This window comes from Natator depressus, chromosome 14 (assembly GCF_965152275.1).
Source record: "Natator depressus isolate rNatDep1 chromosome 14, rNatDep2.hap1, whole genome shotgun sequence".
In the NCBI taxonomy this organism is placed as follows: domain Eukaryota; kingdom Metazoa; phylum Chordata; order Testudines; family Cheloniidae; genus Natator; species Natator depressus.
In genome coordinates, this window is record NC_134247.1 from 3,252,813 (window position 1) to 3,273,683 (window position 20,871).

The 20,871-nt window shown below is 55.8% G+C and overlaps 2 protein-coding genes across 4 annotated transcripts; one reads left to right on the forward strand and one right to left on the reverse strand.

Moving 5' to 3' along the window:
* Nucleotides 1-505: 505 nt before the first annotated feature.
* On the reverse strand, nt 506-12,493 carry PDE6G (phosphodiesterase 6G). Of its 3 annotated transcripts, XM_074971136.1 has the most exons (5): nt 8,649-9,922; nt 7,435-7,567; nt 2,391-2,596; nt 1,438-1,478; nt 506-721 (listed from the first exon to the last, which is right to left on the reverse strand). In XM_074971136.1, the coding sequence occupies exons 3-5, from the start codon at nt 2,534-2,536 to the stop codon at nt 645-647; spliced, it is 264 nt and encodes an 87-aa protein (XP_074827237.1). In that variant the 5' UTR covers nt 2,537-2,596; nt 7,435-7,567; nt 8,649-9,922; the 3' UTR covers nt 506-644. The 3 variants fall into 3 exon arrangements, with proteins under 3 accessions (XP_074827237.1, XP_074827238.1, XP_074827239.1); XM_074971137.1 differs by lacking the exons at nt 7,435-7,567; nt 8,649-9,922 and adding an exon at nt 12,264-12,493; XM_074971138.1 differs by lacking the exons at nt 7,435-7,567; nt 8,649-9,922 and adding an exon at nt 7,132-7,315.
* Nucleotides 12,494-14,273: 1,780 nt separating this feature from the next.
* Nucleotides 14,274-19,184, forward strand: CCDC137 (coiled-coil domain containing 137). The gene is made up of 6 exons (XM_074971784.1): nt 14,274-14,374; nt 15,436-15,566; nt 16,307-16,517; nt 17,192-17,274; nt 17,789-17,868; nt 18,262-19,184. The coding sequence occupies exons 1-6, from the start codon at nt 14,274-14,276 to the stop codon at nt 18,472-18,474; spliced, it is 819 nt and encodes a 272-aa protein (XP_074827885.1). The 3' UTR covers nt 18,475-19,184.
* The last annotated feature ends 1,687 nt before the right edge of the window (nt 19,185-20,871 follow it).

A 20,871-nucleotide genomic window follows, 5' to 3' on the forward strand; every position in this document is an offset into this window, starting at 1 on the left:
GGTTTTGGCAAGTGCCAGTCATTAGCCCTGTATAATCCACCCTCTGCAGTTTATATAATGTAAAGCTACCCTGGCTCCTGCCTCCTGCAGAGAGAACCTGCCCAGCCCTAGGCATCTCGAGGCATAGACAGCTGTGAAGAACATCACGTAGACAAGGCCGCTAATAGACAACAGAGGGAGGATCATTCTACACCTCACACTGCGGACTCGGCGCCCCCCATTCCCTCCTGTTTATTTCCAAGGCTGCAGCACCAGTGAAAATGCCAGGGCTTTCAAACAATTAGCACCCATGTTAAATGCCAAATCCCACCGGCCTGGCCCTGGCCTAACTCCCAGCAGGCTGGGCAAGCTGAGAGGTGAAAGAGACTGGTGGTACACAGCATGTCTTAGGGAAACCCTGCGTTAGGCAACATGTCCAAGCGGAGTGGGAGACCCTAGGGTGGAGTAGAGCTGGCTCGGAAAGCACAGAAGCCAGGTAAGACTCAGGGCAGATTCAACTGAGCATGTTTATTTTAAAGAGCTTTTTCAGGCTGGTCTGGTCACGTCACGAGCCGCAAAAGCAGCTGCATCACCCTCTGTATAAATAGCGACACCTCCGTGGGCTGCCAGGAGACACATGCCTCAATTCTGAGCTCAGGGGCTGGCTAGATGATGCCGTACTGCGCCAGCTCATGGAGTTCCAGGTGACTGAAAGCTTCCCAGGGGCAAATCACGGTGATGTCTGAAAGGGGAAAACCAGAGAGGCAGGGGTCAGTGTGAGCCAGGATCTGGCGGCTGTCTGGGAAAAGCACTCTCCCCAGCACAGCTGCTTGGCACATTGTACCTGCTATGGGCGCCCCTAGTCCCAGTTCAAATGGGGCTTGTTCCACAGCAGCGCGACCTGCCTTTTCAGTGGAGATCGGTGCCATGGGGCTGGGGGCTGTTTACCCACGGCAGAGCTCTCCCCGTGGCACTCCGCCTTTGCCACCCAGCTGTTCTGGAAGTTCATTCCATGGTGCAGGGGGGAAGGAGGCCTGCTAAAGGGGGAAGGACGGGGCGGCAGAGGGAAGTAAGGCACAAGTTCAAGTCCTGCTTTAGGCCATATTTGAAATTGACCCATGTGTGTGACTCCTGGTTCCATTTATCCAGAGCAAACCCAGCCAGGGCATGGCTGGCAGCCACTTCTCAGGAGGGAACCAATGGGGGTGGGGAGCTGCAGGTCAGGGCTGAGCTGTGGGTGGTGAGTCCAGCACAAGCCAAGCTGGGAGTGGTGGAAATGCAGAGTGGGGTGGATATCTGCACAGCTGTGGGCCTCTCCCCAGGACTGAGGTGCCTCTGCAGAGTGGGGTGGGGACGCCCTGGCCCAGGGCTGGCTACAGCTGGTGACGTTAATCTCTCCCTTTCATGTGCAACGCATTCCCTGTTTCCAAACCAGTCAAGCACCAGCTGCTCAGTTACCTGTTCCCAGCCCCTCCATGCCAGGGATGTCATCACCGAACCTGCAAGGAGAGACACCATTACATCACTCTCCCCGCCCTGAGCTCAGCCTGGAGCATCCCTGCCCACCCCCAGCGACCTGTGACCCCCAGCTCTGCGTGGAGGGGTGTGAGACGAGGGGCTGGACAAAAGGAGCATCTCCAGCACATACTCCTCACTGGCCAGAAACCCAGCCTTGAAAGAGCCCCTTGCCTGAGTCCCCAGCGCCGTAGGGCAGTGGGGTGGCTGCGGCTCTTTGCACCCCAGGGGAGAATGGAGCCCTCGACAGCTCACTCTGGGTGTGGATCCTTTGCAGAGGACCTTACGCTCACGCCCTGTCTGCTCTGCAGAATCCCGCTGCTGCGGTGTCCTGCGTGAACTGCTGAGCCCCAGGCTAGCTGTGTCTTCCTGGCCGTGGCCAGTGAACGGGCAAGAGGGGCGAGAAGACGTTCACGACTCTGGTTCTCATTTAGCTGCTGTTCGGGACACTCCTTTCTCTTTGTAAAGCCCCCACCAATGTCTCCCTGGGCTGGTGCCAGCTGCTCTCTAAAGGGCTAACCTAGCCAGGCTCCCCTCCTGTTGCATTGTTGGACTGTCCTGCCACCCTGACCCGCTCGAGTCCCCTCTAGCCTCACATGGGTTGCCCTAAAGACCACTGTTCGGGGGAGAGTGGATGGGGGCGGGGCTCTGCTGTGACAATGCCCCGCCCCTGAGCTCTCTGAGGATTAAATGCTCAGGGGTTCCAGCTGTTCCTCATGGGGGGCAGAGCCCAGGCCCAGAGGTTAGTCCTGGCCAGAAGGGGCTGGCAGCACACAGAGCCCCTGGGTTAGGCAAGTCACTGCTGGCATATGCAGGGGACCATGCCCTGGCTGCTCACCGGTACTGGGGGGGAGACCAGACTCTGAGTGCGCAGCACTCCCACCCTACGTGCTCACCCTTGGGTCCCCTTCTTGGGTGGCTTGCTCTTGAACTGCCTGGTTTGCCTCTGCTTGAATTTGGGGGGCCCTTTCCTGGGGGTGGCTGGCCCTCCAGTCACCCCGGTGGCTGACTTGATCTCCAGCTTGGGGGTCTCCAGGCTCATGGCTGCGGTGGGGTGTCAGCTGCTGGTGCAGTCCCCCTGGCTCCAGGTCCCAGCTTCTCCCTGCAGGTCACAGGTTTGGAGGCAGAAAGAAGGAAAGACAATTGGCCATGTGAAGGGAGCAAGGAGATGGCGGCCCACGGTGCCCGCTGAGACAGGCCACCAATGCAAACGTCCCATGGCGTTCCTGGGTGGGCTAGCAGCAGCTGGAAGGGGATCTAGATGCACAAGTCTCTATGCCTGACCCAGCCCTCTTAGCCAAGTGCGTAGCAGCGGGCTCCTCAACCCAGCTGCCGCTAGAGGGGGGACACAGCGGCACCCTAGCGGGTGTGGGTCACCCAAGGCTGCTCGCTCCTGGGAGCAGAGAATGTGGGTGCAATGTGGGTGGTGCATGGGACCACAGCTCCCTCTAGTGGCTGACTCACTAACTGATGGCCTGTTACCGCTGTAGCTTGTGGGGCAGGGGGATGCGCTTTCTGGTGCTCAGCAGCCACAGTTCAGTCCCCACCCATGACAGAGATTTTCAGTGCCCACAAGGGGCTGTAGCTACCCAGCTCCTGGGAATGAATGGGAGCTGGGTGGCCAACCCCCATCAGCTCTGGTCAGAGGGCTGGTGCATACAAGAGGCCAAGGACAGTGCTGGCTAGCTGGGGAGTGGGAATGCAGACCCCTCCCATGCCCTTTAAACGAAAGTTTTAGTCAGTCATCAGCCCAGAGTGGGCCAGGGCTCCGTTCCATGGCTCAGTGACCCACTTGCCAGGCCCCCCGCCCCTGCTGCAGAAGAAAAGCTTCTGCAACCTTGGAATTAGCTCAGCTCAGACAGCTCTAAGCTCATTATTGCAAGGACAATGACGGCACCAGGGAACATGGGACAAACTGGGGGCTTTAGTGTCTATTTCTTTAGACAACAAATCCCTGAAGTTACAACTATTTGCTCCTTCTCCCCCACCCCCCAACGTCTCGACTCCCATGCCAAGCCTGTCGGGAACCTGGGGGCAGAGAGGGCTGAATTAATCTGGGCGGCTCTTTGCTGGGTGCTGTTATTGCTTCTGACACTGGGTGCTGGGAGCAGCTGGTGTCCTAGCAAAGGGAAGATCTGAGCGTGCAAGGTCAGCTGGGCTGCTGGGACCAGCACTGTGCAGAGGTCTCTTCCTGCCAGTTAGTGCTCAGAAAGCCCTGGGGCCCCACGCTTAGCTGTGTGCATGGTGGATAATGTACCACAGCTTGTTAACAAGGACGGGAGCAGCACCTGTGTGGGACTGAAATGTCCCTGCTGGCTTGTTTTAAACTGTGTGTTTGCAAGGACAAAACAGGTCTTTTCTCCCTGGGACTGCGGGCCCTGAAGTCTGTGCTCCAAGGCGCTGATCCAGCACATTTATCAGTATGGGCTGCTGCAAGCACGGGCGTTATTGCGCCCCAATTGAGCTAAAAGTCATATATATTTAAAAAGACAAAGATCCAGGTCTACAGATAATGCGTCGCAAGATTAGCATTTGAAATGAGCTCTCAGAGACCGTTCGTTGTGGATGCTGCTGTTGGCATGTCCGTTCTCTTGGGCAGTAAAAATAGCCTAGTCGAGAGACAGTTTGATCATGTAATGAAAGACTGTCCCCTGCTGCATACCCACCAAGGGCAGAATTAAGGTTACATAGGCAAGCTTAATTCTGGCATTTTCTAACTTTTGAGGGCAAGGATGGAGCTGTTAGGAGATAAATATAAAGGGACATGATAAAAGAATACAACATAATGACTATAATGAGAATACAGGTAGATGGCTTCAATGTATCCTTCTGAGCACAAGAAGAAGCCACTCAATTAGCGAAAAGCAGCAGATTTAAAACCAATTTGAGGAAACAGTTTACACGGAGCCCAGTTCTTCCACAGAACTCATTGCCACAAGACGCCATTGAGGCCACAAGCTCAGCTGGACTCACAAAAGACTGAATGCTTCTGTGGGTAATGAAAACATCCAGGAGTTAAAAACAATCCCCCATCCCCAAGGTTTGGAAGGGCCCGAACTCTTCATGTTTCAGGACAGGAACTGACCTTTGAAAGGAATAGGTGGTGGAAGTGTTATTCTATAATTGCCTGGGGGCAGGGGGAGCTTCTGAAAAAGCTGGGGCTGGCCACTGGGGTAGCTGGATCCCTGCTCTCGCCCAGCCTGCCAATTTGTGGGTTACTGCACTCCGGTCACCCACCTTAGTGCTGCTCTGTTACTAGTAGCTGTGCGGGACCCAGTGATTGCACTATTCGTTCCCGTGAAACACGAGACCGGTATAACGGGGGGGCGCAGCACCCATGACTTCTCCAGCCCGATCATACCTGGGAACCCAAACTCGCCTCCATGTTGCCAGCTCTCATGGTTTGATCACAAGTCTCAGAGCTGGTGTTTTTCTTCAAGCCCCAGTCCCCCTGCATCATGTCATTACACAGGAATTTCAGCGTAGTAATTTTCGAGCCCTCACGGTGGCATACGAAACACAAACCCTAGAGGCTCAAAGACCAGAGAAGGAATAAAAAAAACCCTCCCCCATTTATTATTTTTTAAATCATGATTTTTTAAGCCAATCTTGTATTTTTTTGGGAGGGCAGGGCGCTGACTCATGGTTTCTTGAATGCTCGGGGTGGGTAAATTACTATCATTCCATTGTTTCTAATGGAGGGGCTTCTGCAGCAGTGTCACCCTTCTGTCCCCAAGAAACGTCTCAGTTCTGGGACGTGTTCCAGGGTGAAACAAGCAAAGTATTGACAGTTACAGTCACTCCCAAGTAAAACCACAGGCAATTTAGCAAGGCAGATATAATTTGTGAAAGGAGAGATGAGTTTCTAAAGGCCAGATAGAATACAGAATCATAGACTATCAGGGTTGGAAGGGACCTCAGGAGGTCATCTAGTCCAACCCCCTGCTCAAAGCAGGACCAATCCCCAAAATGGCCCCCTCAATGATTGAACTCACAACCCTGGGTTTAGCAGGCCAATGCTCAAACCACTGAGCTATCCCTCCCCCCAGTGCTGGCCTCCCAAAGCCCGTGGGCTAGTATGCTATCCCGCAAGCAGCCCTCCCAGGTTACTCAATAGCCGACTAGCCCCTGGGCATTGAGAGGCCGGATTCTAGCCCCTAGTGTTTATTTCTCGTGGATAAATGATCTGAGTTATGAGGTGCCTCCAATGAAGCTTGGGTCTTCAACAGTGAGTGCTGTTTCCAGCCCCTTTACATCCATGAAGCCTATGAGGGATTTCAGCGACCCCCTGACCAAGCCACCTGTGCAGTTACTATCTGTTCACAAACGCCGCCCCTTCCAAAGACTGTCCTCCTGGCTTCTCCAGCTGCGGGGCACCTCATTCCCCTCGCTCTGTGTTCTGTGATCAGTGGCATTCCCTTCCATTACCAACACCTCTCACGGGGGGTGGGGTGGGGGGGGGTCTGGTCTACCAGGCTGGAAAGGGACCCGGGGCTGCGAGTCAGGAGACTTGGATTCTAGCCTTGCCTTTGCCATATCCTGGTTACATCACTTCACTGTGCTCTTTACCTCACTGGCTGGCTGGCGTATTCAGACTAAGCGGTGTGTGTGCTGAGCAGCAGGGGGAGCTGATCTGGCCGGGGGCCGCCAGGTGCTATTTCAGTGCAAATAATAAAGTTAAGCACAGGTGGAATCTATGAAGCCGTCTCCCGGGCAATAGTGCAACATGTGCCTGTTTGCAGGATGGGGCCAGGGTCAGCAGTGGTTGCGGTTCCCCTCTCTAACAAGGCCAGTTTAACTACTGGCTCAGAAACATTTGGGGACTGATCCACAGCCACTGAAGGCAGTGGGAGTCTTCCCATCAGCTCAGGGGCTTTGGAGCAGGCCCTCAGCACCTAAATCCACAGCAAGCCAGAGGAAAAAAACTCTGCAAACAACTGGACAGGTTTATGTATCCTGCCTCCTCTGCAAATCCCCAGAGCAGCGCTAATCCGAGCAGGGCTGTTCTCCTGGGTGGCAGGGCAAGATGTCAATATTTCTGCAGATACTAGCCGTGGGCTAGCAGGCCTGATGGGGCTGACAACAGCCCCAAGTGGGCGGGGAGGAGTCCCCCTCCGTTCCTTAGAGGGGAAACGACTTGCTCCGTAACAAATGATTGCAAGGAGAAGGGGAATGGCTCGACACTTGGGGCTCCCCTGGCAAGAGCAGCCAGTCAATGCTCTCCCTTTCAAAACATTTTTCAACAAAAACCAGCCTTTTTGCAAAAGGAACATTTCCCTTCTCTCTGAAATTTTCTAGGACCCCCAGCCCTGTTTCCAGGGGTTTTTCCTTCCCCAGAATCCACCCACCCCACTTCCCAGTTTGCAACTGGAAAAGGGGAAAGAGCAAAAAACCAAAACATTTAAGTTAAAAAGAATCCCAGAAAATTAACATTTTAAACATTTTCTCTGAAAAAACACCCATCGTGACCAACTCCGATCCTGAGCCTTTGTCTGACCCTCGGAAACAGACCGAGCTGCCCAGAGGTTTGCTAGGGACACTTGGCTGCTCCTTCAGCAGGCTGGAAGTACAATGACAGCTTAGAGCACCCCAGCTATTATCTATTTTGGTTCTTCAGTGCCTGTCCAGACTAGCTACCTTGGACCATTTCATGCCAACAGTCTGATAAGGTTCGAGTCCATCCTGCACTGGCGAACGGCACCACGGCCTAGAATAACGACTCCCTTCACCTCTCCAAACTCCTCGGATCACTTGGCATCCACAGTGGAGGGACCGACTAGATTTTAAAGACCAAGGAAAGGAACCACAGTCTCACGCAGGGTGGCAGAAGTAGACAGACAGGGACATAAGCAGGATGGAGACTGGAGCACAATGACGCCTTACGTAAGAAGCTGAGGAACAGCTGCACTTGGTGTATTCAAAGCAGAGGGGATTACTTACCCCACTGCAGATGTTTCACAGGGCCAGCTGCACTGGGCTGGCACTAGCCCCAGCCAGCTCTGTCAGCGATGGGTCCGTGTCCTATAGACGACACTCTGGATGGTTCTTGCGGGCGGGTGGGTTTATTCTGCTCCTGGATAATAGGATTATGACCCTTCCTTTAAAATGGGTAAGCTGATTTAATTTCTAATGGTATGTACATCATTTGGGGTGGGTGAGAGGAGCATGTGGGTGAGAGAGAGGGGCCTTGGGGTAATGCTACTGTAACACGCTGTCCGTTCCCGCCCATTTGATTGTGTATTTTATTGTTCCACAGGGGCATTTGCTCAACTCTCTGGCTCTGTGCAATATTTCAGTGTGCAGTGCTGTGTTCGGGGCAGAATAATTCTTAGCAAATAATTTATCGGATGGATTTTGCCTCCTCTTCAGTTTAGAAGCTTGTTGTTGGGAGATCCCTGGCTGGCAATCAAAGACCCAGGAGTTCCCGTGAGCAGACTTCAGCCTGCAGCTCGACCGTCACAAATATTCCAGACAGCGGAGCTAGTCTGAGCGCAGGATCCTTGACTGACCCTGTCAGAACCTGCTGTCCCAGCTGTCAATTTAAAACATGTTTTGCACAAATCTGCAATACTGGGGTCCAATGGGCTGATTCTCAGAACCCTTCTGCCATGAACCACATTTACTAGAAGACCATGCAAAGCACCTGCAACGGGGCTTAAAAGTGGGCCCAGATCTTTGCAGTGTTCACCAAGCTCTGCCTATGGGCACATGACATTTCCCTTTCCGACTTATGTGTATTGCCATATGGTTAGAGGGCCCACCCTGGATCCCGGCCCACTGCGCTATTCAGACAGTCCAAAGAGCACACAAGCTGAGCAAAGACATTAATTAATAGCAGATAAAGTGCAATTAGCGTGACACCAAACAGACCAGGAGACAAAGTCCCTGCCCCGAGGTTCTTACAAGACAGAAAACCCCATGATAACAAGGGATGGGCCCCAGATTCAGCTCATATGGATCCCAAGCTACTGTCCGATCTTGAAAAACAGTGAGGTCACCAAGGGCCTAGGACTCTGGGATGCTACCCCATACGACAGCATCCTCCTGGCCGAGGCTAGCAATGCTGTAAGGCCCCCTCCTGGGCAGATGAAGTCAATGGAAGCCGCAGGGCCCTGAGACACTTGGGAAAAAAAAAAAAAAATCGGACTACTCACTTAGCAACCAAGCATGGATTCAGGTGCCTCCCTTTCCAAATGCTGGCCACAGGCACTAATGCAAAGTCCGGTCGTCACTGCTGGGTGATTTGCTGTTTGGTATTCTTAGGAACCTAGGAATTGCCAGGGTGGAGCAGAAGAAAGGGTCCACCAAGTTCATTCCCAGGTGCTCGACCGCGGCCACTGCTAGCTGCTTCAGAGGAAGGCACAAGAGGCTCCATAGTGGGCATGTTATTCCTTATCTGTCCACTGGGGAAGTTTCTTCCTATCCCCTAGTAGTGAAGCATGAAAGTGGATATCCCTTCCCCGTTTTAATCCTATCACTACAGATGTTCCCCATTCTCCATAGGACTGTCTAATCCTTTTCTGACCACTGCTAAGGTGTTGGCCTCAGTTGACAATAAATCTCTGTGACAGGGAGTCCTATGGATCAACTATCAAGCATTAAAAAAGTACTTCTGATCACTGCTCAATTTCTTGGAAAAGCAACTCCTTGGTCTTTGCCCAGGTTTCCTGTGGAAGCACCAGTTTGTCTGCTGGATGAGTATCATTCCAAAGCTAATCCCCTTGCACTAAAGCAATTATAAAAAGGCATAATCTCAGTACACTTTAATTGAACTTCAGGCCCTTCCACTAATTACAATTAGTTAGGCTTCAGCAAATAGGATTATGCGAATCCAGGAACGTTTTAAGGACACCAGCTGAACTGGTTACTTGTCTGATAAAGACAAGGACTCCTGTTAATTACTGAGTCCATCTTGAGTTTTATTAGCACATACTGCTAAATAGCTAGCAGGTCTTAGTGGCACCCGCTTCGTTAGCCAGATTCCGCAGCTGGGGGGAGGGTTGAGTTTCTGTCAAGATTTCATTAAAAACCTCAAACTCTGCAGCCAAGCAGAGCAAGGGCACTGCTCTGGCGGGCAAAGTTTTAGGGCGGCTGGTTCTTTGTGACACAGACCCCTTAGCAAATGGGAGGAAAATGCTGTCATTTAGCACAAAAAGCGTGGGACAGATTCTACCACAGCCTCTATACACCTCTCCAGGATGCACATGGAGGGGGAGGAGGGAGCAGATCTGTGGTGCCAGGTGCGGCAGGAAATTCCACAGGTGCAAAGCCTTGAATCACCCCAAGCAGCTCTGGCTCAGCCGCCTTGCCAGGTGTGGTACAGGAGGTGGGGCTGAACGTGTGTGAGGGGAGCCTCCACAGCACATGCCACTACAGAGCTTCTGTGCTGCGCCAGATGGCACAGCAGCCGCTAGGCAGCTCTTGGAAGGTGCTGCAAATTAGAGCTGCCCTGGAGCTGCTCTTAGTTATGCCTGCGCCATTTTGACCACCACAGCAGCCCGGAGGCACAAATGTGGCTTTAAAGCCACGTATGCCCCTCCCACACCAGGCTATGCCTTCTGCGCTGCATCTCCTGGAGGTAGGGACAGACTCTCCACCATCCTCCTCCACTCATACAGCGCGCATTCCCCTCACAGATGCCCAAATCCCTGAAATGCAGCCACATCTATGGCAGAACACCACAGCCATTTGCCAGCGAACCATTCTCAGAGGAGATAGCTAAGGCCACTGTATGCAGTGGAAGCAACAGGGTGGATGTAAGGAGGCAGCAGGTAATTGTTCACACTTGAATCGGAGCAGGACTCCACAGCTAAAAATCACACACTGACCTAAAACCTTTAACAAACGAGAGCGGTCAGCAGGTTGGTTTTAGATCCCACCTCAAAAACCTGTACCCGCAGCAGCACCGAGCCCCCTCGCACCACACTGGGGCAATGGCCCAGCACTGACCCCAAGGGAACAGTTCTCTTATGCTACCTGGGTTTTCACTGCAGGTCCCCCATGCAAACGCTGATTAGCCCTGCTCTCGGTGAGAGAGCCCAACATCGATGGCATGGCTGCAAGCCCCCATCCGGCAGAGCCCAGCACTGCAGCTCTGCACTAAGCTGCAATTTTGATTGTAAAATCCCCAAAGTTGCTTTTTGCTGTTCATTGATCTCTCTAGCAAGCAAGGAAACCTTCAGCCCAGGGAAATAAATGCTATGTTCTCATCTCACAATTCAGAGCTAAGCCAGGCCGTTCATTGCACTGGACTCAACTGAGATGTTTTGTGGGGAGATCTCCAGGTCCAAACTGTCACTAGGGATCTATCTCCCCCTTACAGAACTGAAAGAAGACCCACAATCAGCAGCTGATTTATACCCTCTGCCCCCTGGTTCTACAGCAGTGATAATGTCTGAACAGAAGAGGGTGGGACAGACGTGCCCGAGATGGACAGAGCCACCTCTGCAGAAGGAGTTTCCTCTCCCCTCCAGGAAGAGAAACCCCATTTGCTGTTGTTTCTTCATGCAAGGGAACCTCCCCCATTCTCACAAATAGCTGCAAAGTAACAGGTGAAGGAGCAAACTCACTAAAGAACAAAGTGAGGGCACTGCCTGGTGAACGGGGTTTTCATCGTGTGTGTGGACAAGTGTAGCTTCCCTTTAATTAGCGATACCAAGCCTGGCAGAGTGCAGGCTATATAATCAGGAGGCCTCGCTAGAGCTCCGGTATTAAATCTTTGCTGAGAAGGGGTGAAAAGAGTCTCAGGTTTAGTGTGGCTTAGCAAGGTTCTGCCCTGTTGCTAACACAAGCAGATCCAGCTTGCTGCTTGCAGTTTATCCTATCTGCAGCTAGTGGTCTAACGTACACACTGCATTCATCTGTGATGCAGATACAATCCACATGCTCACCACCCGGACTGGGTACTTTGCCCTCTGACTAGGCTGGGATGCCAAAAGTCAACTGCAGCCATCTAGGGTTAACCAGAACAAGCAGCATGGCAGACGGTTGGTCCCATTGCTTGGTAACTGCTGAAACCCCCTTGTGCAGGGACAGGTATCCCATGCTGAATACAGTCACCTCTGATCCCAGCGGGCCAGCAAATCCCACTGGCCCAGGGGAAAAGCCATTTCCTCAGGAGGACGAGGGGACAGGTTAGCAACCCCCTGCGAGGCCTCCTCTTAGAAGAAAGGCGGAGTTCCTGCAGCCAACCCCATCTGAGGGGCTGACATGACAGAAAGCCTCAACAAGTGCTTACAACATGCTGAAGCCTCTACTAAGCTTAGAAAGACACAGCAAACAGGGTGGTTTCTAAAGGGTTTCCAGGCCCTCCCAGGGAATGCTACTGTCACTTGGAGGTTATGCACTAGGCTCTTCAATTCCAGCCACCAAGCAGCTGGGTGAGGAAGCAGTGCATATTCAGAGGGGAACCCAGCTGGCCATGCATCAGGGGAGAGAGAGGAACATTTATCTAGACTACAGCAGGGGTTTTAAAAAGGGCTAAGGGACAAACTCCCAGAGAATGTGGGATTTGGGTGCTGAATTTGTCGTCCCCTTTGGGATTCCCAGCCTAGATGTTAAACAAATATTTTTAAAGCAGCATACTTCACGTTTTGTCTCACGCTTAACTCAGTAGTTAAGCATGAGACAAAACGTGAAGTAGCAGCAGCTAGGAGCCCAGGTCCTGGGCCAGGGCCCCATCACGGTAGGCATTGAACAAGCCCAGAACACAAAGGCAGGCCTAGAAGAGGTTCACATTTTTAAGCACACGGATATGAATTTATTCTCACCCAATTTCCGCCAAGTACTGTAACTCATGCCAATAAATAATGGCAATCCTTTACCAACTAGTAGTCAAGCTGGGTTCTCGAGCCCAGGAACCAAGCTTCAAAGAAGATGGATAAATTATGTTAAATAAGGAGCCTTTTCGGAGAAGGGACAATAAATAAATATGGGCACTCTCTCTCTGGAGTTTGTAGCGCCATGGGAATAGAGGAGCCATGGCAGGAGCCAACAGCTTAAGCTGTGCGCATCAGTCTTTCTTCATACGGAATCTGATTTCCATCTTTAAAATCATTTTAATGTTCTCATCTTCTATGTGCTTTTCCACAGCAGCTAAGGCCTGTTCTCCCCCATCCTGGTAGTGTTTCAGCAGCTCCTCTACATATGCAATCCAAACGCAATTGTGGCAGCCGCTCATACAGCAGTTAGTGGGGGGAAGGAGCGTTGGGGGCTTGGAAAAGGGGGGCTCTGTGTCTTTCAAAGGCTCTGAGCCCCCTGCAGTGCAGGGCTCTCCGTCGCTCTGCTGGGGATCAGTCTGAGAGCCATCTCCTCGGGCCTCTGAATGGCTTTGATGGTGGCTAAAATCTGCTTTTGACAGGTCCACGGAAAGCCTCCGAACACTGCAGAAGTAGCTTTCTAGGTGGTCTCTGCGAGGTAGCCTGTCCCAGAGAGGACACCCACATCTCTGCAGTCTCCAGCGCTCGGTGCACCTGAAGAGTTGCAGATTTACCTGGCAATTAATAACAAACTTACAAGAGAGGTCGAACTGTCACGCGCCGAGGGCTGGGTCTGGTCCATCGTTCTGATGGCCATCTGCGCCGATGGGACTATCCACACGGCCCCTGGGGTGGGCCCAGCAGCTCGCCCAGCACCGGGCAAGACTCGCAGCCGCTCTCACAGTGCCCCGGGCCGCAGGAGCAGCTCGCATGCGGGGAGGAAGGCAGGAGTCGGCCCACCAAGTGCCCTTGATAATCCCGTACTGGGGATGGACGAGATGGGTCCAAAGACAGACAGGAGATCCTTCCGCCCCCAACCAGCCTCCTTCCCCTCCGCCACATACAGCCCCCCTGCTCCAACCTTTCTCCCCCCCACAGCCTCCTTCCCCTCCCCCATCCAGCACCCCCACTCTAAACCCAGCACCCCTGCTCCCATGTCAGCTCCCCTCCCCCATCCAGCACCCCCACTCCAAACCCAGCGCCCCTGCTCCCATGCCAGCTCCCCTCCCGCATACAGGCCCCCCCAGTCCAGCCCCCCCCCCGCCCCCATGTCAGCTCCCCTCCCCCATCCAGGCCCCCCCAGTCCAGCCCCCTCCCTGCTCCCATGCCAGCTCCCCTCCCCCATCCAGGCCCCCCCAGTCCAACCCCAGCGCCCCCGCTCCCATGCCAGCTCCCCTCCCCCATCCAGGCCCCCCCAGTCCAACCCCAGCGCCCCCGCTCCCATGCCAGCTCCCCTCCCGCATACAGGCCCCCCCAGTCCAGCCCCCCCCGCCCCCATGTCAGCTCCCCTCCCCCATCCAGGCCCCCCCAGTCCAGCCCCCTCCCTGCTCCCATGCCAGCTGCCCTCCCCCATCCAGGCCCCCCCAGTCCAACCCCAGCGCCCCCGCTCCCATGCCAGCTCCCCTCCCCCATACAGGCCCCCCCAGTCCAGCTCCCCTCCCCCATCCAGCCCCCCCCAACTCTGCTGCCTCCCAAACAGCCCCCGGTGCTCACCTGGGGACGGGCCCCGCCGCGCGGCTCCCCCCCGCCAGGCCCCGGCCGCACCGAGCCGCCCCCTGCAGTAACATCCCGACCGCGGCGCCCCGACAACCCGCCTCGTCTCCGTACGAGCGACAGCTTCCTCAGCCAATAGCCGCAGCGGCTCCTCCAGGCGCGAACCAATAGTGGCGGAGGGGGCGGTCCCTGGGGACGCGGACCAATGGGAGCAGGGGACCGGAGGGGGCGGGGCGCCGGGGTCAGCCGGAAGTGGGGCCGTCGGGCCGGGCGCGCGCACGTGGGAGGCGCACGCGGCTCCCGCTCCCGATGGGCAAGCAGCCGCCGCCGGGCCCTGCGGGCCGCGCTGCCCGGGGGGAGTCGCGCAAGGGCGGGGCGGTGCCGAGGGCCGCGGTCCCGCCCCGGGCTCGGTATGTGGGCTCGATATCCGGGGGGGGGGGCTGCTCCGCGGGCTCGGTCTGCAGGGCCTGTCACCGCAGTGTCTGGTCCCTTCCCTCGGCGGCGATGCGGCCCGTCGCGCTGGTGTGTCCGAGCTCCTGCCCAGCACGGGCCCGTGGACACCCCCGCCTCCAGCGAGGCCTGCATCCAGCCTCCGAAGGGTGCGACTGGCTGCGCCTTAGGGCCCTGGGGCGCCATCGCCCGCGCTGGTCCTGGGAACTTTGCCTCCGGGCAACCGCCCCCCCCCGACTGTCCCCCTCTCCCTCCCGCGCACTGGCTGTGGGACTGTTGTTTTACCGGCTGGGAAGGCGACACCCGAGCCCAGCCCCTCAGAGGAGGGGTGCAGTGTTGCGTAGCTGCACGGGATAGGAGAGGGGCGAGGTGGGGAAATAGCCTTTGTTGGGGAGAGAGATGAGCCGTCCAGCTTACACAGCCATAGGAAGGGCCATAGTGGGTCAGACCAAAGGTCCATCCAGCCCCGTACCCTGTCTTCCGACTGGGGCCAGGGCCAGGTGCCCCAGAGGGAATGAGCAGAACAGGGAATCATCACGTGAAACATCCCCTGTCACTCATTCCCAGCTTCTGGCAAACAGAGGCTAGGGCCACCATCCCTGTGCATCCTGGCTGATAGCCCTTGATGGACCTATTCTCCATGAACTTATCTAGTTCTTTTTTGAACCCTGTTATAGTCTTGGCCTTCACAACATCCTCTGGCAAGGAGTTCCACAGGTTAACTGTGCATTGTGTGAAAAAATACTTCCTTTTGTTTGTTTTAAACCTACGGCAGAGCTCCGTAAGCTCAAAAGTTTGTCTCTTTCTCTGACAAAAGCTGGTCCACTAAAACATGTTACCTCACCTGCCTTGTCTCAGCGAGAAGAGGAACAGTTTGATGGATAGACAAACCCAGCTCAGTGGGCCTGTTTCTCAGCTCAGACCCTGCCTCCCATTCACCTGGCTGTCAGTGCTGCAGCAGTGAGTTCTGCACCTTTCCCTGTCCCTGGTTTCGGACCTCTGTACGTCTCTTCCTTTTCAGCCAAGAGAAGAAGAAAACCAACTCAAAGCCCAAACATCTTGATGAGCAGGAAATCCCCTATCGGCTTCGGGAGCTCATTAAGAGCAGAGAGGAGATGAAAAACCCCAAGAGCAGGAAGAGAAGGAAAGCAGGTAAAGGCCAGCCTCCCCAGGACCTTTTTAACTCACTGGAAAGATCCCATCACATACAGATGAGGCCTAGTTTACACCAGTTATGTTGACTTCACTGAAAATGGGACATGGCCCCACTACAGGGGATCAGACCATAGGTCCCTCCCATTGAATATCCTGGTTCTAGTGGTGGCCAGTACCAGCAAGTAGCAGAGACCCTGCAGGAGGCAGTTCTGGCGTAATCTGCCACCAGGTACTGTTCCTCCTTCCCCTCGTCAGTTGATGGTCATCTTGTGCTCTGACACGGGGGTTTACAGGTCTTCTTAGGAACGAAAAAGAAAAGGGTTCCAAATTCCTGGGTCTACCACAGAGGCTGGGCAGGTCATTTCGTTTCTCTGGGCCTCCTTTCCCCACTTCTCGGTCTCTTGCTCTTTGTCAGGTTCTTGGATGCTGCCGCTGTCGTGATGCCTCACTGATCTCAGGCTGGAAGTACTGGGGGAGAGGATTACGATGTACATGACTGTGCAGTATCTTGGAATCTGCTTGGTTCTGTCCAAGCCCAAAGGGGTGCTGAGTGGCAGCATGGGGCTGCAGAGCTGATCCTAACCATCAGAGGAGTCAGGTTCTGTGTCAGCTTCCAGCAGGCGCAGCGGGTGCAAACACCCGAACTAGATCCTGTGTCCCTGGGATTTGTTCTGCCTGGGATGGGTGGTGCCCACAGATCCTTCTTCTGGCTAATGCTGTTGTGATCTTGGTTGCAGTGAGCAAAAGGAAGCCTGTGACCCCGGATCCTGCAGCCCAGCGTGATATTCCCGTGCCCAAGTTCAGGAGGCGGAAGCAAGAGTCTGTGTCGGCTTACATCCAGCGCATGGAGCAGGAGACCCAGCACGTCCTGTTTCTCACCAAAAACCAGCTGCAGCGCGAGCCTGAGACTGAGGAGCCGGCCCCGGAGAAGTCACAGAGGAAGAAGGAGTAGGTCTGGGGGGGAAGCTCACGCCAAGGCCAAGGGAATGCTTTGATGTTGCTGGGCAGGGCCCAGTCACGGCTCCTAAAGGCTGCAGCAGGGGCTTGCCTGAGCAGCAAATGCAGAATCAGCTCCTGCCTTCAGAAATCGCTGCTTATCCTGTTGGCACTGGAGTTGCATTACTGAGGGGAGGGGAGGAGACCAAGCCAGCCCAGAGAGGGAGCAATTAACTGACACCAGCCGTGGCAGAGACTGGTCCTATCCTCCCCCTGGGGCCCGTACAGGAACTTTCCCTTCTGGGGGCAGCACTGTCCATCACTCAGCCATCCAGCAGCTGGTACTGAGCTCATGCAGGGCAGACCCGTTCTGAGGAGGCTGCTGCACCTGCGTGACACCCAGAGGGCTGGGGTGGGGATTGTGCCCCTGGAGGTGAGGGAGTGGAGTTCTCAACTCTTAATGGGATAGTGTCAGGTTAAGATCAGGGGCCCCCGGTGCGCAAGGTGCTGCACACACAAGTAGTAAGAGACGCCCCCTGCTCTGGAAGCTCGCAGTCTGAGTCAGGTTTAAATCCTGCAGACGGGTCTGTTCTAATCAGAGCATTAGCACCCTTCCTCCCACCCCCAGCACCCTTTTCTTAACTAGCTCTCCGTCCCCTCTAAATGACCCGGCTCGGCATACTTAGATTTCAGAATAAACGACTGGAGAAAATGCAAAAGAAGAGAGAGGAGAAGAAAGCGGCGATGCTGGAGAAGGCCTTGTTCCAAGGTAGGCGTGGGTACAGATCGGCAGTGCTGCTCTGGCTCCGGGCAGCCCTGGCTCTCCTGCAGACCTCTCACCCTGGCCAGGGTCCCAGGAGAGGGGTGTAGAGGAGGTTTGCATTACCTGAAATTTGCTCCCAAGTTCTCTTGCTTCCTTGGCTCCCCGTTTTCCTGGCTCCGTGATGGGCTGCATGCACCCAGGGAGCTTCCTGGGAACACACTGTGGGGCCCAGACAATAGCTTGCGGATCGGGCGGTACTTCCTCCAGCCTACCTCGTGAAATGCTGCCGGCAGATCCTTGTGAGGCTTGGGATTCTGCTTCACTCCCTGAGCTGTGCTGTTCTGCAGCGCTGTTCAAAGCACCTCTCCCCAGAGGCGGCTGCACTTCAGCAGCAATCACGGTATATGCAGGGTCTTTAAAGAGCTTTGGGGTGGTGGGAGCTGTTGGGGGTGTCTGCTGGCTCACATCACGGCCGAGATCTCAAGCAACGTCTGTCTCCTCCCCTGCCCCTTCCTTTCAGATCCAGTTCAGTTTGGCGAGGTCGCCATGCAGCCACCAGCGCTTACGGTGAAGCCCAGAAAGGGGGTAATCAAAGAGAAGGTAGGCTGTTGCGTCCCATCTCATTTCAGCCCTGGGCTTGTCTCCCAGCTCTGCCAGTGCTGCTCAGGCTGACCCCCACGTCTCAGCCCGGGTCTCTCTTGAGCAGATCTTGCAAGTTGTAGGGTTGCCAAACTCTCTCGCCACGGCCCTGGGATTTGAAGCCAGCTCTCCAGCAGGATGAAAGCGGAGTGGCACCAACCTGCTGGCACCACAGGGCCTCTTGAGCTTAGTAGGAATTTTGACAGTAGAGACTTGGAAGCTCCTGGCATCAGTCGCTGCACTTTGGCAGGTGCCTTCTCCCTGCACCCCGCTCTGCGGTGGGCTCTGTCCCTGGTTGATCCTCTGTCCCTTAACATGTGTCGAGTCTCAGTGGCTCTCTTTCCATTTCTGTAGGCTGGTCCGAGGCAGCTCCTGCTGACGGCTCTCCTGGCTCCCAGCCATGTGGCTCCTGTCCGCAAAGCTGCCCCCTTGTCCCTTGCTCGCCAGCGCATTGTGGAGGAGGAGCGGGAGAGGGTCATCCAGGCCTACAGAGACATAAAGAAACGCAGACAGCAGCAGGCATCCGAGAGCTGCCTCGTGGGGGACAAGCTGGAGAAGCCACTCTGAGCCCTTGGGCGGCCAGTGCGGTCCTGGGGAGATGACGTGGCTTTGGTCTCGGTACATGTGGGGATGGATGCTGATGTGGTGAGAGGTGTCCACAGGTGCTCCAGGGATCTGCTGTATGGGGAGCAGCTCTCCCCAGACAGTCTGACTGAGTCATCAGGACACTGGCCCATGAGCACAGGATCTCACAGCCCCTCCCTCAGCATGTGGAGCACAGGGCTCTTAGCCAAGCACTGACAGCAGCTAGCCCCTCACCTGGTGCAACATGCTGCATCAGGCCCCAGAACTCTGCTCTGCCCCCTTCCTGCTGGAGCAGAACCACCTGTGACGGGAGGGTGCAGGTCACTCCCGTGTCTTTGGGATCCGTCCTTGTTGCTCGCAGGCCCAGCCCAGAGGCGACACCGTGTTAGCGGCAGGAGGCAGGCACGGTGCCGTGGCTTGGGCTATTAAAGGGAGGCACTCAAAAAGCCCATTTGTGCCCATGCATTGCTGCGCTGAGTCGGCAGAGCGCTGCCTGCCTTCTCGGCCGGGGGAGCTCGCTCTGGGCCGGCTCCCGGAGGTGCCGAACCCGCTGATACGAAACACTCTCGAAGGGGCAGTCTTGCGCTGAGCTGCCTCTTGTCTGCGTCCCTAAGCACCTCACCCTCACTGAGCTTGGGGATGTCTGCTCCTTCAGCCAAACTGAATAAACAGCAGGAACATGAATGGAAATTCGCCCCCCTTATTTCTTCACCCATTTGAACCCCCTTATCCCCGGGCGGGGGTGTTCCTGCTTCCTTTCCTGCCCTGCAATAGCAACGACTCCCCTGCAGGTGGCAGTCTGCACTCGGCAGCGTGACCTGGCTGGCCAAGGCAGTGTGAACCTTGCACGGCCACTGGCCCGCTCCCCTTGGCCTGCATTCCCCAACGTGGGCCTCACTGCTGGCCTCTGGTGAGGGGAGACTCAGCTGGATGCTGCGCCCACCGTTACAGCTGGGAGAGGCAGCTCCCGCTGGGTGCATGGCTCGTTCCATAATGGGAGGCAGGCTGGCCCTGTGCTAACGGCACCGGTTGAAACTGGGGACTCCCGGGTTCTCTCTGCAGCCTTGTTGGGCAACTTGTGGGCTGTGTGTGCCTGTGCCTCAGTTTCCCCATGTGCTATGGAGAGAACCAGGGTTTGAGGTAGGATTCCCCTAGGCAGTGTATGATTCATAGTCTGAGTGTCCTGGGGTGGTGCTAGACAGGGCAGCATGTCTTTGGCCTTCCCCCGCAGGCCAGTCTGTGTGGCACAGCAGGGGACCTCATCCATACCCTCCCCTCGCCCCGGATGAGCCTACGTGGGGCTGAGTCCCTACCTCAGCTGCTCCTGAGCCCTCTGTCTCCTGGGTGTACGCTCCTCCTGCAGCTTCTGCCTGTGACTGAGGTTGCTCCTGTGTCCCTGCGCTGGGGTCCCCTTACGCAGCCCCAGACCTGGCGGCCTGCCTCTGCTCCCACCAGGAGAGGTGAGGAAGAGAACAGCTTTGGGGCATTTTCCCAGCAAGCCACTGTTTTGCGTAGGTCCAACACACACCAAGTTCCCAGCCCTCACCTCCCTGGTCCCTGAGGGGGTTCCCCTCCAGCTTTAACAGCTTTTAATTCGGCTGGGACCCTCCCTTTCTAACCATTGTGCCTCGCTCATCCCAGCTCCCTGTGGAGCTTCTCCCTGGCACCGCTTGCAGGAGCAGGGTGGAGCGGCTGAGCAGAAGACTCTGTATGCAGCAGGGCTGGGGATCCCCCAGGCATCTCGTTCCTGAGGCAAGGAGCTCCAGTGCCCCTGGGGAGGCGGGTGGCAGCTTGTTTTGGGGGCAGGGCTAAGCTGGTGGGTGTCCTGCTGTTTGCTTGGCCAGACATCAGACTGGTCCCTGCAGAGGCCCCCTGCCTCATCCCCCAGACACGCTCCATCACAGACAGCAGCGCTGGTTGGTTTGAACAGACACGCCGTGGCTTGTACCCCGTTTGAGCTGCTGGGGCCTTGTGCTCGGAGATGGGCCACGCCCCACCGGCTCCACGCGGCTCTCCAAGGGGTAATTACGGCTGGTGACTGTCGGCTCTTTCCTGACGCGCTAATCACAGGCCTGGGCATTGCCAGCCCCGCCCCACGGAGACCGATCAGCTCCAGGGCCTCAGCCCCTTGCCTCCACTCCCAGCCCGACTGCAGTGACCTTCCATGGCTGGCAGGAGGCTCACGTTCTACCCCGGCATGGCCTGCAAAGAGTTGTGGTTGGAGCCTTTGCCAGCATAACCTGGAGCCAGCCTGGGCCTGTGGTGCGTGGGGGCTGGAGATGGGGGGCAGGAAGAAATATTAATCTACCTGCTGGATGCCTGCTCCATGCCCTATGTAACCAGCTTAGTGCCCCCAGCCCACGCTCCTGAGGTGGCATT

Bases quoted from the DNA above. Each gene is read 5' to 3' on its own strand.
- PDE6G (XM_074971137.1), bottom strand. From the start codon at position 2,536: ATGAGCCTGGAGACCCCCAAGCTGGAGATCAAGTCAGCCACCGGGGTG. The intron at 1,479-2,390 runs GTGAGCACGTAG...CTCTCCTTGCAG, and splicing joins CCCAAGAAGGGGACCCAAGG to GTTCGGTGATGACATCCCTG. The intron at 722-1,437 runs GTAACTGAGCAG...TTCCCCTTTCAG, and splicing joins CATGGAGGGGCTGGGAACAG to ACATCACCGTGATTTGCCCC.
- CCDC137 (XM_074971784.1), top strand. From the start codon at position 14,274: ATGGGCAAGCAGCCGCCGCCGGGCCCTGCGGGCCGCGCTGCCCGGGGG. The intron at 17,275-17,788 runs GTAGGCGTGGGT...CCTTCCTTTCAG, and splicing joins GGAGAAGGCCTTGTTCCAAG to ATCCAGTTCAGTTTGGCGAG. The intron at 17,869-18,261 runs GTAGGCTGTTGC...CCATTTCTGTAG, and splicing joins AGGGGGTAATCAAAGAGAAG to GCTGGTCCGAGGCAGCTCCT.